General features: G+C 37.2%; 1 protein-coding gene across 5 annotated transcripts; it reads right to left on the bottom strand.

Moving 5' to 3' along the window:
* Positions 1-142: 142 nt before the first annotated feature.
* On the bottom strand, positions 143-15548 carry LOC18035547 (helicase protein MOM1). Of its 5 annotated transcripts, XM_024179633.1 has the most exons (14): positions 15378-15548; positions 14065-14685; positions 13420-13801; positions 11532-11628; positions 11134-11442; positions 10481-10654; positions 7168-7729; positions 6808-7068; positions 6481-6644; positions 6217-6321; positions 3416-5113; positions 2200-3039; positions 1889-2108; positions 143-1121 (listed from the first exon to the last, which is right to left on the bottom strand). In XM_024179633.1, the coding sequence occupies exons 2-14, from the start codon at positions 14675-14677 to the stop codon at positions 388-390; spliced, it is 6159 nt and encodes a 2052-aa protein (XP_024035401.1). In that variant the 5' UTR covers positions 14678-14685; positions 15378-15548; the 3' UTR covers positions 143-387. The 5 variants fall into 5 exon arrangements, with proteins under 5 accessions (XP_024035401.1, XP_006424539.1, XP_024035400.1 ...); XM_006424476.2 differs by having other exon boundaries at positions 6808-7729; XM_024179632.1 differs by having other exon boundaries at positions 6808-7729; positions 11134-11439.
* Between the last annotated feature and the right edge of the window lie 172 nt (positions 15549-15720).

The raw sequence follows: 15720 nt of genomic DNA, 5'->3' as shown, positions 1-15720 counted from the left end.
TACATTTCTTTGGCCGTCTCCTTTTTATAAAATAATTTATTAGGGGTAAATATATTCTCAACTCAAATTAAACATACTCGAAAGATTCAATCAAATGATGAAAATAATGGTAATTGAAAACTTTTTTTTTTCCCTTTTTACTTATAATAAAAATTAAAGTATCCAGGTATATACAGCAACAAAATTCTCTAGCAGAAAAGACCGGACAATACAGTTTCAAACCCCCAGGCCATCTTGAAAACCCTCTGAAGAATGCTGAGCTCAAAGTTCTTCATGGTGGTGAAGCTAAGCTAGCAAACGCAAAATGTATAGCTTACTAACGGTCGGTCAAAGTTCTTCGTCGTGGAGCTAAGTTAAACGAATGCAAAATGTGTAGCTTACAAATGGTCAGTCATCATCTGACAAACAAACAATGTCTACAGGTTCACTCATCTGCCCGGGGTTAGTCTGCGAACTCTGCATGTTAGATTCAGGTCGGACAATTGGAACACTTGATGAACTGAATTCTGATACTGAGGGCAAACTGCTGGGCAGAATTTGACTTGCCCCACTTCTATTGTCAACAAAATCCATAAGCAAATCCATGGCTGACAGAGAAGGGTTGGGAACAGATGGCACTACTCCAGAAGTTTCAGGCCCCGGTGCCCTGTTGTAAAGACTAGTATTGCATGTAGCCAATGGTGATAGAAGAGGACGCTGGAGAAGTGGGATAGAGGTTGGACGGGCATTACTGGGTAGAGTTGGCAAAACAGAAGAAGGAAGACTGGTTGAAGCAAGGGATGTTGATGGTCTAAATGGTTGTAAATGTGGAGCAGGAGCACGAATTCCTCTGCTGACTTGGTGATTTATCGTAGGAGAGACTCTGGAGCTAACATGGGGTGGTCTTGAAGGAATGCCTGGGAAAAGTGCCGAGGCATGGGGAACTGCAGTATGTTGACTTGCTGCAGGAGATGTAATCGATATGGCTGCAGGAGATGTAATCGATATGGCTGCAGGAGCGGAAGTAGTCTGCACAGAAGTGGCAGGTGGGCCAGATGAACCTGCCAAAACAGGAGGTCTTTGCATAGTTTGCCATGATAGCATGTATGCCAGCTGCTGATGAATGGTGCTAGAAGAAACCTCTGCCAAGAAAGTAATGCATAGAGCTTACTGGTGATGAAAGCCATTCAAAAAAACCATGCAGGTGAACTCCAGACACATCCACTGGGTTGGTAAACATGCATCCATTACATGCATATTTGAATAGATCACCATATCATGCATTTTTTTTTTTTTTTTTGAATTCTGGTATACACAGATTGTTACTGATATTTCATCAAACATTACAACTAATTTTTACAATCATATTATATAACTGGGACTACCGCCATACATTGACCCACTTGAAACACTTGTCCAGATACTTTAAACCTACTCCACTCACATTTCATAAGGGAGAGACTGTCTCCACTCAATTAGCTGATAACTGAGGGAGTACTGAAACTAACCTCTATAAAACTCTTATGGAGACTTGAACCCTTGCACTCAACATTGTAAGTGCAAGGTTTCTCCCATTGGACCAAAGGCCCATTAGTCATATCATGCATATTTACTTCACACAAAATCAGGAAACGTACAAAAAGTTAACAATTGCAGTCTAGTGAGGGATGGCCATCTATTCTGGCTAGCAGCCCATACAAATGAGTTTTGCCTTGCCTTTTGGTACTGTGTCAACTTTGTTTTGCCCAAAAATAAACCCAATTATCAACATTAGTAGGCTGAGTTTCACTCCAAGATACAATACCCCATATTCAAAGAGAGACTGTCTGTAAGTAGATATTTCAGAAGTTCTATCTAAAATCTTTATATTTTCATGACAAAAATAATGGCAATGAAATGAGTTGCATACCTTGTTGCATCCCTGCACTGGATGCTTTCATATCTTTCATATCCATCCACTTAGACCTAAAAGCGGCTGCCACAATCTTATTCATCAGAACTTTACTTTCATTTGCATCCAGCTCCTGTTTTCTGAGCATAAATTCCGACTCCATCTCCTGAAGCTTTATCTCATACTTCCTACGAACTTGCTCAATCTCCCGGTCACAATCAGATCTCAGCTTAAGCTTCTGTTCAAAAGACAAGACAACCATTAACAGAAGCACAAACAAGGCCCTACATTTTTTACCGAAGAAGCAATTAAGTAAAGAGTAAACTAACATTTTCTTCATGGCTCCTAATGGCTTCATCCGCAGATTTGCGTAATCTTTCTAATTCATTCTGTAGAGGGTCCGAAATCATGTGAGGGGGCAACCGAGATGCCACTGGGGCTGAATTTTGTACTGCACGATTATTGTAGCCAGAAATCATTGCCGCTGTCCCGGTGTCCACAAAATTTGCTCTCAACCCATCAGCAGAAGCATCAGTGGCAGGATTGAGTGCAGAACTTGTAAAAATCTCCGAAAGAGCTTGATTAGAGTGCTCAACTTGGCTTTCTACCAATGCTATTGGAGATGGAGCAAACTGATTCACGAAACAGTTTTGAATGCCTGGCTGATGTCCTACTCCACTGACTTCCCTGGTCCCACTAACTACAGGTTCTATGCCTACTGCTCCGTGAATAGATTGACTTGATGCTGCAACATCAACCGGGTGAGGTAGAGGAGGTTCAACCTGCAAAGCAGTCTGTATTTCACTAGCTGTTGCTTCTCCATCTTGCACTCCAGTTGATGCTATGGGTTCAAAACATACACCTTGGAGAGCCTGCACATCAGTGGAAGGATTGACTGCAGAACTTGTTACAAGCTGCTTTGAAAGAGCTTGATTAGAGATCTGAACTCGGTTTTCTAACTGAGGAAATTGATTGGTGAAACAATTTTCACTGCTTGGCTGATGTCCTGTGCCTGCTGCTCTGTGACTAGAATCATCTGATGCTACAGCATCAACAGGATTAGATAGAGGAGGATCAACTTGCAAAGCAATCTGTATATCATTAGCTGTTGCATCTCCATCTTGCACTCCAGTTGATGCGGTGGGTTCAGAACATACGTCTTGGAGAGCCTGCCCAGGAGAGGAATTGTTAAATTAAAAATACTGCATAGACGAACATTGCTGCTCATTTAAGACTATCTCAGCTGGGAAAAAAAAGAAGAAGAGCGAAACAGTACCTCAACAAATGAAGAGACAACCTTAAAAATGTAGAAGGCATCAAATCAACAATTTTGTTATATAGATGCCCCAAAACAAGTTTTTGAACAATTCTTTTGGACATTCAAAATAACCAAAAGCCTAGTTCCTCATACTAGAAAAAAGAACATAAACAATATAGCCCAGAAAATGTCCCCAGCAGCTACTTACAATAACCAACAATAATCCCTATAGATATAGTATGTTGGTTAATCCTGTGGAGTATAGATATAATATGTGAGTACTATACCTGATTTGATGGCACTGGACTTTCCTCAATGATAGTATGAGTCAGAACTGGAAGTGGGTTTGCGAGAGACCGTTCATGCAGAGGCAAATTATGATTGAAATTTTCAGAGGTCGTAGCAAATGCTTCATTTTTATCTCCATTAATATTACCACTCTCCACTATTTCACCAGGAGAACTTTCAGGAACCTTCAATAGAACCTCTGCACTAGGAATACATGATGTGGCTCCATCAGGAATTTGTTCTTTAGATAAAGGATTGAGAGAGATGGCATTTTCTAGACCATGACTGGAATTGACATTCTTAGGCACTCTCAAAGGAGTTTCTTCATTAGGCACGACTGATATGGCTACGGTAGCAATCTGTTCTTCCCCTGGAGGAGAATCCATAAAATTCTCTGTACAGTTACTGGAACTAGCAGCCTCAGGGACCCTCAATAAAACCTCTCCATCAGGCATGCTTGTTGTGGCTCCATCAGGAATTTGGTCTTTAGATATTGGTGCATTCACAGGAACAACATTCTCAAGATCATCATTGGAACTTACTGTCTCGGCTACTTCCCCAGGAACCTGCGCCTCTGGACTCAATCTAGCCTCATCACAAATTTTTCCACCAGAAGAATGCACAGGCAGAAGGCAATTCCCAGCACCATCACTAGAACTAATAGTTTCAGTAACTCCCAATTGAATATGTCCATCTGGCATGCTTAACGTGGCTCCATCAAGAATCTGTTCTCTGGAACAAGGATTCAAAGGCTCATTGTTTTCTTGATTGTCACCTGAATTGCTATCTTCTATACGTTCCTTTAATCCAGCAATTGATGTTTCTGCAGAAGCTATGGTATCCAATTTATCACCTCCGTTATTGAGCCTAAGTGGACCAGCTACAGTTTCTTGAATTACAGGTGACTCCAACCGTCCCTCCCCGCTGACCGGTGTAATAATGTTAATAAGTTTGTCGTGATTCTGCCCTGCAGAAATGTGAATAGAATTAGAGGCATTATTCTCCTGATTCTCATGAGCATTATGTTGTTCAACAGCCTGCAAGCATTCCACACTATGTCCATATTCATTGGATGATGGCTTATTTGATAACTGAATTTGTAACCAGGATTTCACTTGTTCCACCCAACTAGTCTGTTTGTCACTCAGCTTCTTCATGGAAGCCACATGCAGTGCCTCAAGATTTTCAAGTCGCACATCTCTGTCACGTTCAAGTTCTTTAAATTTCTCTGCATATTCATTTTCCAATACCTTTAGCTTATCCATTTGCATTTTACCATTACAATGATAACGAATAACAGCTGCCTCCGTTCTTTTCTTAGTCTCCAGTTGTGCCTTTTGTTCCTCATACCTTTTATCAATGTCTTTTTTCTCTTCCAGCTGCTTATGGCGAAGTTTCGCCATCTGCTTTTGACATTTCTTCTGGATTCCTCTAATACTTCTTGAAAAATCTTTCTGGGCCACCTTGAAAAGTTCCTGTCGATGAGAAACTATTTCTGACTGAGACAGTCTAGCATTTGACTGATACTTGCTAACATCTTTCATGGACAATTCAAACACTTCCTTCAGACATTGTAACAAAGAATAAACATAATCTGCCTCTCCTTTCTTGCAGCTAAAATGCAAATGCTTCTTTGCAAGCTCAAGTGACTCTTTATGATCAATTTTCTGTTTCCGCAAAGAAGCTGCAGTCCAACACTGAAATTTGTACCACACAGCAATAAAGCATGCTATTAGACATGCCACATGAGTAATATGCATAAATAAAATGTTCAGACAAGATCAATATGCTTAATCAGAGATGCCGAGAACCCATTGTCCACATGTGCATACAAAAGCTAGCAAATGACAAGAAAATGGTGTAAACAGAGAGGAGCGAGAAATGACTTGCTGGATTCAAGATCAGCACTTAAAATCTGGGCATAATAAATATATAACGAGGACCTGCAAGTATTTTTCCAGGTGACGATCCTACATTATGGTGAACTTTTGGGTGCAATCAGGTTCTCATTTACTATATAACTCCATTTCTCACTCCCCATGAACAAAAAACTGACAGAACTTGATGCACATGGCACGTATCCAAGAGGCAATGTTTGTCAAGAATTAATAAAAGGTTTCTTCCTCGTCCAAGTCCACGAGATCAACAACCAGAATCTCAAGCTTGTGAAAAATATATTGGATTCACCAAATCTCTACCCATTTTCTCCTAAATGCATAGCAAGTAATCCAACTTTCCTCAAGACTAAATATTAGGAAATTAAACTTAATCTAAGCAGAAAAAGCTTGATAAAAATTTGTTGAGTGACCTACACTGTAAAAAGAGACCACTTGTGCTGACATAGGGGCTTAAAAAGAGCAGTGATGGGGTTTCACTCGCTTTTGGCATAGCCCAACCCAGTAAGAGGCCTGAACAACATTTGCTTATTATCTATATGACAAGCTAAATCAAATGACATTTATGGTTCAGCTTAAGGGGAGTGTTAAAAATTCCATCCACAGAATAAGCATGATGCAGTAAAATGGAGAATATCTATTCCCTTTTAAAATGGATGGAAGTCCACAGAAACTATAAGACAATGTTAGGCCGGGATTATAAAGACAATTGTCCCACTTCTGAAAAAGCATACTAAAGAAACAATTTCCATTTGAATAGGACGAAAAGTCATACATCTAAGCATGATTTAATTCTTCATCCAAACACAAGTAATAGCCAACTATTTATAATTTATGCAGAAGTACCATCAGACACAAGACGACAAAGAAAAAGTGGGACATGCTGAAAGGAATAAGTTTCACACCAGAGATATCTCAAAAGCCTGCAACATTGAAGGGGGCTCTCTATCAACACGATGATTGATCATCAGATATTCAAGAAACTTCCCAACCGTATCCTTAACATCCTCCTGCAAAGAAAATAACACATCAAACCTATCCCTGGGAAGCAAGATCTTGACGAAAGAGATTAACAAAGAAAATAAAGAGAAAAGTGGAAAAGAAGCATCAGATTTTGGAAAAGACAGATCCAAAAATTAATTTCATTAAAATGGCGACAGGATGCATACTCTGAGTTTTAGAACTTCACAAAGTTTTGCCATCTCTGGCTTCAAAAGAAGATGAAGACTCTTCTGCGAATAACTCAATTCTCTGGAAGTTTCCGGGAAATTATTGACCAACGTTGAGGAAGAAGCACACGTCCAGTGAATTGTGCTACTATCCACAGAAGTTCCTGAAGATATAAGAGAATATTTTTCAGAGATTCAAGAAAACAAGAGATTCAATAGAATGAGAGAAGGGGGTTGGGGTGGGGGGGATGGGGATGGGGATGTTGTTGGGGACGGTTTGTGCTGGTGTTCTCATAAGATGAAACGGAGGTGGTATTGTGCATTTACCTTCCTTATCCCTCGAAACAGTCTTTCCTTCTTCTAGTCCAGGTTTGAGAGAGGACTGATTAACACAATTGCTAGCCACTCTCCTCTGCTTCTTTGCAACTTCATCAATCTCTAACTCTGGTTTCTTCTGTAAATCATCAAAATATTGAACCCTTTTCCGGCTTCCTTGAGATGAACCAGAATAATATTTCCAGCATGGATGTTTTCCCTCCAACAAATTTGTCCAAAATATATGCGGCCGCTCTTCGTCCATCCCTTCAACTTTTGACTCACCAAACAAAGGAAAAGAAGTACTGTAAGTTCCCTGACTTTGTTTGACTTTCAAAATTATATTGAATTTTCTTGTATCATTATCTTCACCATTTTGGGTAAGTATGGTTGAGAACTCCTGCACCACATCGTTTAGAAGTGATTGCTCAAAAAAGTTGCTTGAACTAGAGGCTGGAATTTTGCCACTATGAAATTCATCCAATCTATTGAATAAGTAGGAGGCTCCCCACATAAGCAGCACATGACTAGTACTTGGCCTCATGTTCTGTGCATAGCCATCAGGAGTTTTATCTTGCTTTGCCAGGATCAGAACTTTTTCTTCCACAGTACAGAATGAATATAAACGAAATACTTTTATCTGTTCAAGCTGTGGATCAAGAGTTATCCTTTGCAGGGCTCGCAGGTCATTCACCGGACTCCAGTCACTATGAAATATAATAACAGCATGAACCGAAGACAGTTTGATGCTGGGACGACAAGCACGGGTTTCTAATAGAAACACAAATCTTCCGCTCCCATTATTAAAATTCTGCAGAGCAGCTTTCTTTTTTGAATCTAAAACATTCCCATCCACACGTTCATAAGAATCTGAACCAAATCTTTGACGTACAAAGTCATCCAATATATCTCCAAGAGATCCACCACCAATAGACTGTCAACATAATGTCGAAATAAGAACAAGAGAACTAAGAATGTCAAAACAAGAACAACTGAATAAAGAAAAATGCACAATGCAAGAGCAAACACACACATGCAAACAGGCACATGTAGCCTGATAGAGAGACTATCCATGCAGTTTGGGTACTCTGTAAAAAATAAAAAGAGAAAAAAAGACAACAGTACAAAACAAAACAAAACAAAAGACTAATTGATACGAGAGGAGGGACATATTCAGGCAAAGTGCTCTCGTAGATTTGTGAAGCAATTGCAATGGAATTAAAGACAGTGAAAAAATTTACGTAATTGTCAATGTTTACCAGGTAGTCAAAGACTAATACAAATGATTGGATAAAACCAATTTATTTATTTTTAATAAAACTCTCAAAGCGAAGATAAAACCAATTTATTTCTTTCTTCTACTTTTATCTATTTTTTTCTTTTTAAACTGCCAGTTAAAATCTCTCCAAATGCAACCAATCAAGTTAAGGTCCCAAACTAGAGTATACAATTGACCCTAAGAAGGTGCATGCTCAAAAGTGTTATAAGCGACTACCATATACCTACTGATCATGCACACTGTCAATTCCCTTCGGAATATGCCATCCCCAGAAGTAGCACAATGCCAAGATGATGCATCGCACAATTGTTGGGGAAACCACAACTTCTGGGGACACTCCTGGGCCAAGTGATATACAATAGCCTAAAATCTCATTCTCGCAAACTTTTGCTCTGATGATGAGAATCTATTTAAATAAAACATAGAAAAGCAAGTTCTTCAAGACCAATAAATTAGAAGAAAATAGGCAGATAAACAGAGTATGGACAGAGCAAATTCTTCAAACCCTTATGCCATCAATGAACCAATACACCAACTTCAACAATCAACCTCCAGTGTCGTTCTCAAACAATCATACCTTGGTTGTAGACTAGAAAGCTTTCTTGAAATGCAAATTTTTCAAACTAGCAGAATACCCACTGGAAGAAATTACTAGTACCCAATTTCGCAGAATAGTTGTAACTACTGATTCAAAATATAGATGACTATTTAACAATATTGATATTTGTTAATAACTTGAAATTTGGGACCCATAAGTAAAATAATAAATAGTTGATACTACTATAATATCAAAACATTCCAAATCTCCAAGTGAAGAAAACACTTAGGGAAAGTATCAAGAGTACATAGGTCATTATCAGTCTATAACAGCTCCTGGAATCTTAGAATCTCCTAAACTTCTCTGTACTAAATTACAAATACACCCCCTTAAATGCATTAGAGAAGCAGGATCACATCTGTGCCAGAGCATAAAAGTAATCTCAAACCAAACACCCATATTAAGAGTTAATGTTAACAAAAACATTAAATATGGTCTTATTATGCAAGCCTCACATCCATTTAACGATGCATGTGTAATCCAACAAGAAATTTCCAAAGCAACAAAATTGAACCTAGATATATAACTACTGGTGGACACCATTTTCTTCAATTCCAACTAGCTTCCATGGTACTGCATAACAAAATCCCTCCCAACTTTTCCTTCTGGTCATTTCTCTTGGAAGGGTTAACGCTTGTGATACTGCTCAAAGGCACTGACCATAGGCATGTTTCTCACTTTATGGTGTGGTATGTGCAAGAAAAATTCAGAAAGTATAAACCAATTATTCCTTCGTTGTTGTTAAACTGCATAATCTTTATGGTTCAAATCATTCAGCAAGGCTTTAGTTTCTTGGGTTATTCCAAGTCCTTGTGTTGCATTATTTGCTGAGAATCAATATGCTTAGGGTGGGGAAGGAAAAGCTTTGTTTGTACGGAAAAGATATCCATTTGCTATTACTGAGTAATTTGGATGGAGAGAGTGAAATTTTTTGAAGAAGCAGGCTGATCTTCTGTGGGACATTTTCCATTTCTTTGTTTCCTCACAGCTTCAATTTTAAATCAATTTGCAGATATTTCTTTTACTTCATTCAGAGATTGGAAGATATTGTAGTTTAAGAATTTCTTTTAATTACATTTCTTTGTGGATTCCTTGTTCACTTTTTGTACATGTCTTCTTCTTAATATAAGTTTCTATGTTTCCAATAAGATTTTTAACTGCTTATTTTCATTTGTACAGTTTGGGACATTCAACATGGACTGCTGGTTCACAATCTTTATAACCAGTCACATTATTAATTTAATTGGTATCACATTTCCGATTAAAAAGAAAAAAATTAGTCCATAATTAGAGCCAACAAGCTTTTCCAGTAATTTTTCCTTTTTATATGCTTTAAATCATGTAGAAAAGTTTCATTGTCAGTTGATCCAATTTGATTTATATTAGTTATCAAAATGTTAAATAAGGTTGTCTTATATATAAATGGTATCCCTTCTCACTATGATATGGGGAAGAAAAGTGAGAACTACCAATTGGTTTGATGTCGGATGAGTAGCATCCTTTTGGTTCTTTAGATGATATGCAACACATAAGAATAAATTGTTATACGGCCAATAAACCATTTTCGGAAGCAGCCTATCAAATCAGATGCATACTATAGCGGGCAAATAATATTCTAGTAATGAACTCTTCCTTGTCCGTGTTTTATTGCTAAGCATAGTCATGCCAAGCAAATAGAAATAGTATTCAATATTGACACAGCAATTTTATAAAGCATCGATTCAACTAATGCAGAATTCATGAAGCTCTAGAAAACACATTCCGATAAAAGTTCACGAATAAGGCACTAATAGTCTGAAAGCATGTACCTGGAAAAGTATAATGACTCTTGAACCTTGATTTTTCAACTCTGAGAGCATTGTGTCAAGAAGTTGCAGCTTGCCACTTGCTTTTACTCCAACATCTAAATATTCAGCCAACTCGAGGTCTTTAACAAGCAAACTTTGCAAGGATTTATCCACAAGATATGGATGGTCACAGCACTGGAAAAGAGTACGAAAATATGCATGACACAACATGAAGAAATTTGATCATATTATCCACTAGTGATCATTAACCACATAAAGTAATCAACACTCTTAACAAATTCAAACCCATATGAACCTAAAAGAGGCTAAGACCATTTAAATATCTTGACCAAGTTGCAACTCAAACTAAATTCATCCTAAAAACTGTAAATAATATTATTTATCAAGATTTATGAGTAAATGAGAATTAAAGTTGAATGTGCGATAAAAGGTGCAAATTATGAACCATACATGTAGTAATAAGACAAAGATCAAATTCAAATAATTCGCACAGACCATATCCAGGCCTACTCAAGATCATACCACCAGCAAATGTTTAATAAATTAGATTCAATATTCAGCAGCTGCCACAAATGAAAGCTACACTCAAAAGCAGTATCATCTAAATTTCATGTAATCATGTAATTAATGCAAAACAATCGAATAAACCCAACCTTTCGAGCGGAAATAAGAATATCATGGAGGACCCCAACAGGATCATTCTTTAAGGGTGAGCACAGTGACAAAGATTTTGAAAGCAAAGTACCACAATACTGCTCAAGCTGCACATTGGATATCTGTACAGGAATCCAATACTCCACAAACCTAGAGGAGTCTAACTTGCCTCCATATGCAACATATTTTGACGTCTTCTCTTTCAAACTGCCAAGATTATCATTAGCATCTACCATTAAGTCATCTCTCCTGTGTACATCACCACGAGATTCATGCAGAGACGGCATATTATGGTACTCAGTTGTCTGCTAAAGGTAAGAACAAACTGAAGAATAAGATACGAGATAATTGAACATAAGAACATTGTAAGTAGAAAGAAAAAGACAGTCACACCAACCTTAGCAATAGAGGCATCACATAATTCCCCGTCCAATTTTTCTCTTGATGTTGGAAGAGAAAACAAGATTTCCTGCTTTGTTGAATCAATGTCAGCCCTGCAAAATACTTGTAAGTCATATAAATAAATCACTCTTCCATGAGTCTGAGTGTTACAAACTTACAAAAAGACAAATAATTCATAAATAAAGTATATATAGTCCTAAAAACAAAATACACCTACCATCACAAATAAGGTTCATAGTCAACTATAATTTACAGTCTAGGATGCCTGTCAATGCCACAAATAAACCAATAAAGAACACCAAAATGAAACATTACTGAGCACCAAGTGAAAACCACATTTCCTTATTTTGAGACAATTTACTGTTTGCATCTTAAGGAAGCTAGCATAAAGTTAATAAAGAGGAATAAAATTGGAAATCAAAAGAGATGCAAATTTTATGGAAGGAGACCAAATCCTTCGAGCATGCTCTTTAAAAAGTGTGGTAAAGACCCTCGAAATTTTATGGAAGGGGACCAAATCCTTTGAGCATGCTCTTTAAGCACAATGTTGTAAAGACCGCCAAGGGCCACGACGAATGGGTCCCCGTGTAATTGCTAGATGATAAAGCAATAATTCTTGTGGACCATGATTTAAGCTACTCGGTTGAATCTATTAGAAAGAGAACTCTGATAATTCGAAGGGCAGGCTAAAATACATTTAGTCACATGTAGATTTTATTAACAAAATAGGTAACCATTAGCTCATTAAGTTTGCCAATTTTCATTGACACAAGCCTTACCCCACAACCACTAGAAGTTTCAAGAATTCAAGTACATCTCCAGCTTTAAAAATAGGAGTCAAATATCCTAAATAAACGAGGCTTGTGAATATAATAATAGTAAGAAAGTCATTAATGACAAATCGTTTTGACTTTGGACTAAGTTAACAACGACATTCCCTAGATTCTCAAGACCTGCTGCTCCTCAAAGACAAATAAAGGTTAAAAAATTATTCTACTATTAAATATATCATTCTCTTCTTCCTGTATTTTTTTAATCACCATATTACTGCCCACATAATTCACCCACAAGCAGGTTTCTTCAAGCCATTGATCCTCAGAATTCTACTTCTTCAAGCATAAATACATTCTATAATATCTCCGGAAACAGTTTTAAGTTTCCTTACAGTCAAGAATATACAACTGCATACCCCAATACCAGTCACTAACCACCCTTCAACACAAACTATCAGATCTCCAATCCATTATTATCCCCTGTCAAAATTAATTATTCATGACAGAAGCTTAAACTCAACTACCTTAGTCAACATTAATCTTGTTTCATCATTAAAGTTCTTCTAGGTCGAAATTATAACTTCATTTCTAGAGCTGTCCCCTACCAATATTTGACTTTATGTCATTATCCCACAAAAAAAAAAAAAATTGACTTTATCAAACCAATATACTGATGCTCCAAATCAGCTATGCAATAATGATGGAACTAAACCATCAGAGAAGACACATAAACTTAACTTCTTCAAATTCCAATACAGAAATAGAATATATCATGCTCTGCAAACATGATTAGAGCAGCACAGGATAGTAAGAATGTGGAGCCCTTTAGATTTTGTAATTTTTAACAATATATAAGTATCAGTGACTATTTATTTTCATTGTTAATAAAGAAGTAGAACATCACTTAATTACCTACAAAGCATTTACAGAACTAGACTCCAAAGAAATGAAGCTAAACAGATATTGTATGATCCAATACCTATGCTTCTTAGTGATTATTTATTTTCATTGCTAATGAAAGCAGTAGAACATCACTTGATTACCTTCAAATCATTTACAGATCTAAACTCCAAAGAACGGAAGCCAAACAGATATTGTATGATCCAATACCTTTGCTTCTTATCACCACATATTCCAGTACTTCTTGCTGGTGATAAAGGGTTGACATCAGCCTGAGAGACACATGTTTCTTTACTTGCAACCACAGCAGAAGAATCAGAAACCATGTCAACTTCATTTCTTTTTCTTTTCAAATGCATAACATTTTGACCCCTTTTCAAACCAATATCATCATCAAGCGTTCTACTCTCCGTTGTATACTCTAATGACTCAGGTGACAGAAAATTTTCTTCTGTAGAGCACTCCACCTGTGCCTGTTCAGCATCACTGCTTGTCCCTCTGACCTCATTGACTTGCTCAGAGCTGCCATCTTCACAATTGCTGCTGTATTCCTGAGAGGACTTTTCTATCTTGTTCAGCTCCTTGTTATGATCTATGAGTGGAGCAATAAAGTATAAGATGATTCTTCAAAGGAGTACAACAAATAATTTTGCAACAGATAAAATTCCCACAGCTACAAACTGCATTAATGTAAAAATGAATGGCACATTTCCTAATCAAAGCCACAAAATATCAGTACTCATAATAATGCAGCTTCCATTATGTTTATGGTATAGCTTTCCCAAGAAATAGCGTGATTTTAAAAGCAATAAGCATCATTTATGGGGATTGAAGAAGATATAGACTACCAATTACCTTTAGCTATATATTTCTTATTTCGCTTGAGCAATGCCCTATAAGAATGTGCATTTATTCTCCTTTTTTGCACCTGGACTCGATCTGCATCCTGTTTCTTACTTTCACAGCTAACCTCTTTGGTTTCCATAGTCAACTGTTTCACACTTTTCTCCTTTTTCTCTTTCTTTTGTTTCAGTTCTGATGAGACCAAGCTTTTATCAGACTTCTTTGAACCAGAAGAACTTGATGAGGAGGGCCCCTTACCCCTTTCAGACCTTCTCAAAGGGATTGGCTCAGACTGCTTCTCAAGTCTCTCTGATTTCCTCTTAACTGGAGCAGTTGTCGAGGTTCGCTTCTCAATACGCTCAGACTTCCGGATACTTGAAGGACTTGGAGTCACATTCGTCTTCAATGGTGGGGTTTCTGAAGTCGTATTTTTCTTTGATGATGACGATTCTGAAATCATATTTTTCATTGATGATGATGTTTCTCTTGATGACCTCCTTAGATTAGATGTATCTGGACTTTCAGTGCTCGAACTAGTCACTCCATTCCCACCAGTGTGCCTCCCTTTTGAAATACTATTTCCATCGTCCTTAATTTTCCGACCAGATCGAGTATCATTTGCCATAACTTTAGCTGAAAGGAAATTAGAAATCCACATAAACTTAACAAGAAAACGATTAAAAGAATTTTATTTTCTGAGCACACATCAATTCAAAACCCAAATTAACAATAAGTAAAAAGCTTTTTGACATTTTTCTACAACTCCTATTTTCCGATGAAATCCCTCTTTGCAATATAATAAGAAGATGCAACATGCACACAAATAGTATCCCAAAGCATCACTTCGACACTTTGTTTAATGGACTAACTGAGGATGTTAAATTATTGATAGCAGTGTAATTCCTAACAATTTAAGCCTTAAAACAGCATAAGTTACTCAATAAAGCAAGCTCACTCAATTACAACTCAAAAGCATGCATTTCCATGATCATAAAAAATTTATACATAAAAAATAGACATATATTATAGCTTAAATTTGGTCCAATATAAAAACGACCTCACTAATCACTAAAAACCAAAACTCAAAAATTCACTTGAAAAGATATAACCTAAAAGCAATGTCAAGGCTAGAACCATTAATTGCCCTAACTCACAAATTTTAGCAAAAGTAATCAAACAAACTCAACAGCATTGGCAAGCAAATTTACTAACACAACTACATGAACCCTAAATCAAACCCTAATTCGATAATTACAACAAATTAACGAGTTTATTTTAACAATTTAGTTTGAAGAAGGGATTTGCGATAGCAGGACTAGACTGACCTGCAGGCAAAATGTAAATTGCACAACTGAATTTTCCAGGTGATGGTGAGACGGATGCTTTTTGGTTTGGATTTTCGCGAGAAAATCCGTGGTGACACGAGATTTTCCGAGAAAATAAGTGAAGTATGGACAACGCGAGATGTTTTGTTTTACTTTTCCTTTGTGTTATGTTCTGTTAGGGATGTCAACTGGGAGCGGAGGGGAGGGGACTAATTTTCCGTACCCATTCATGATATTTTACGTATATTTTTGTCTTTTTTTTGTTTTTGTTAAAATTATTTGAAAGAATCTTCATTCAATTTTTGAATAATAACATGACATTTTCGAGGGTTCCTGATCTCTG

Source organism: Citrus clementina, unplaced genomic scaffold, assembly GCF_000493195.1.
Source record: "Citrus clementina cultivar Clemenules unplaced genomic scaffold, Citrus_clementina_v1.0 scaffold_8, whole genome shotgun sequence".
In the NCBI taxonomy this organism is placed as follows: domain Eukaryota; kingdom Viridiplantae; phylum Streptophyta; class Magnoliopsida; order Sapindales; family Rutaceae; genus Citrus; species Citrus x clementina.
Note: the sequence above shows the minus strand (reverse complement) of the source record. Positions and strands in the feature narration are given on the sequence as shown.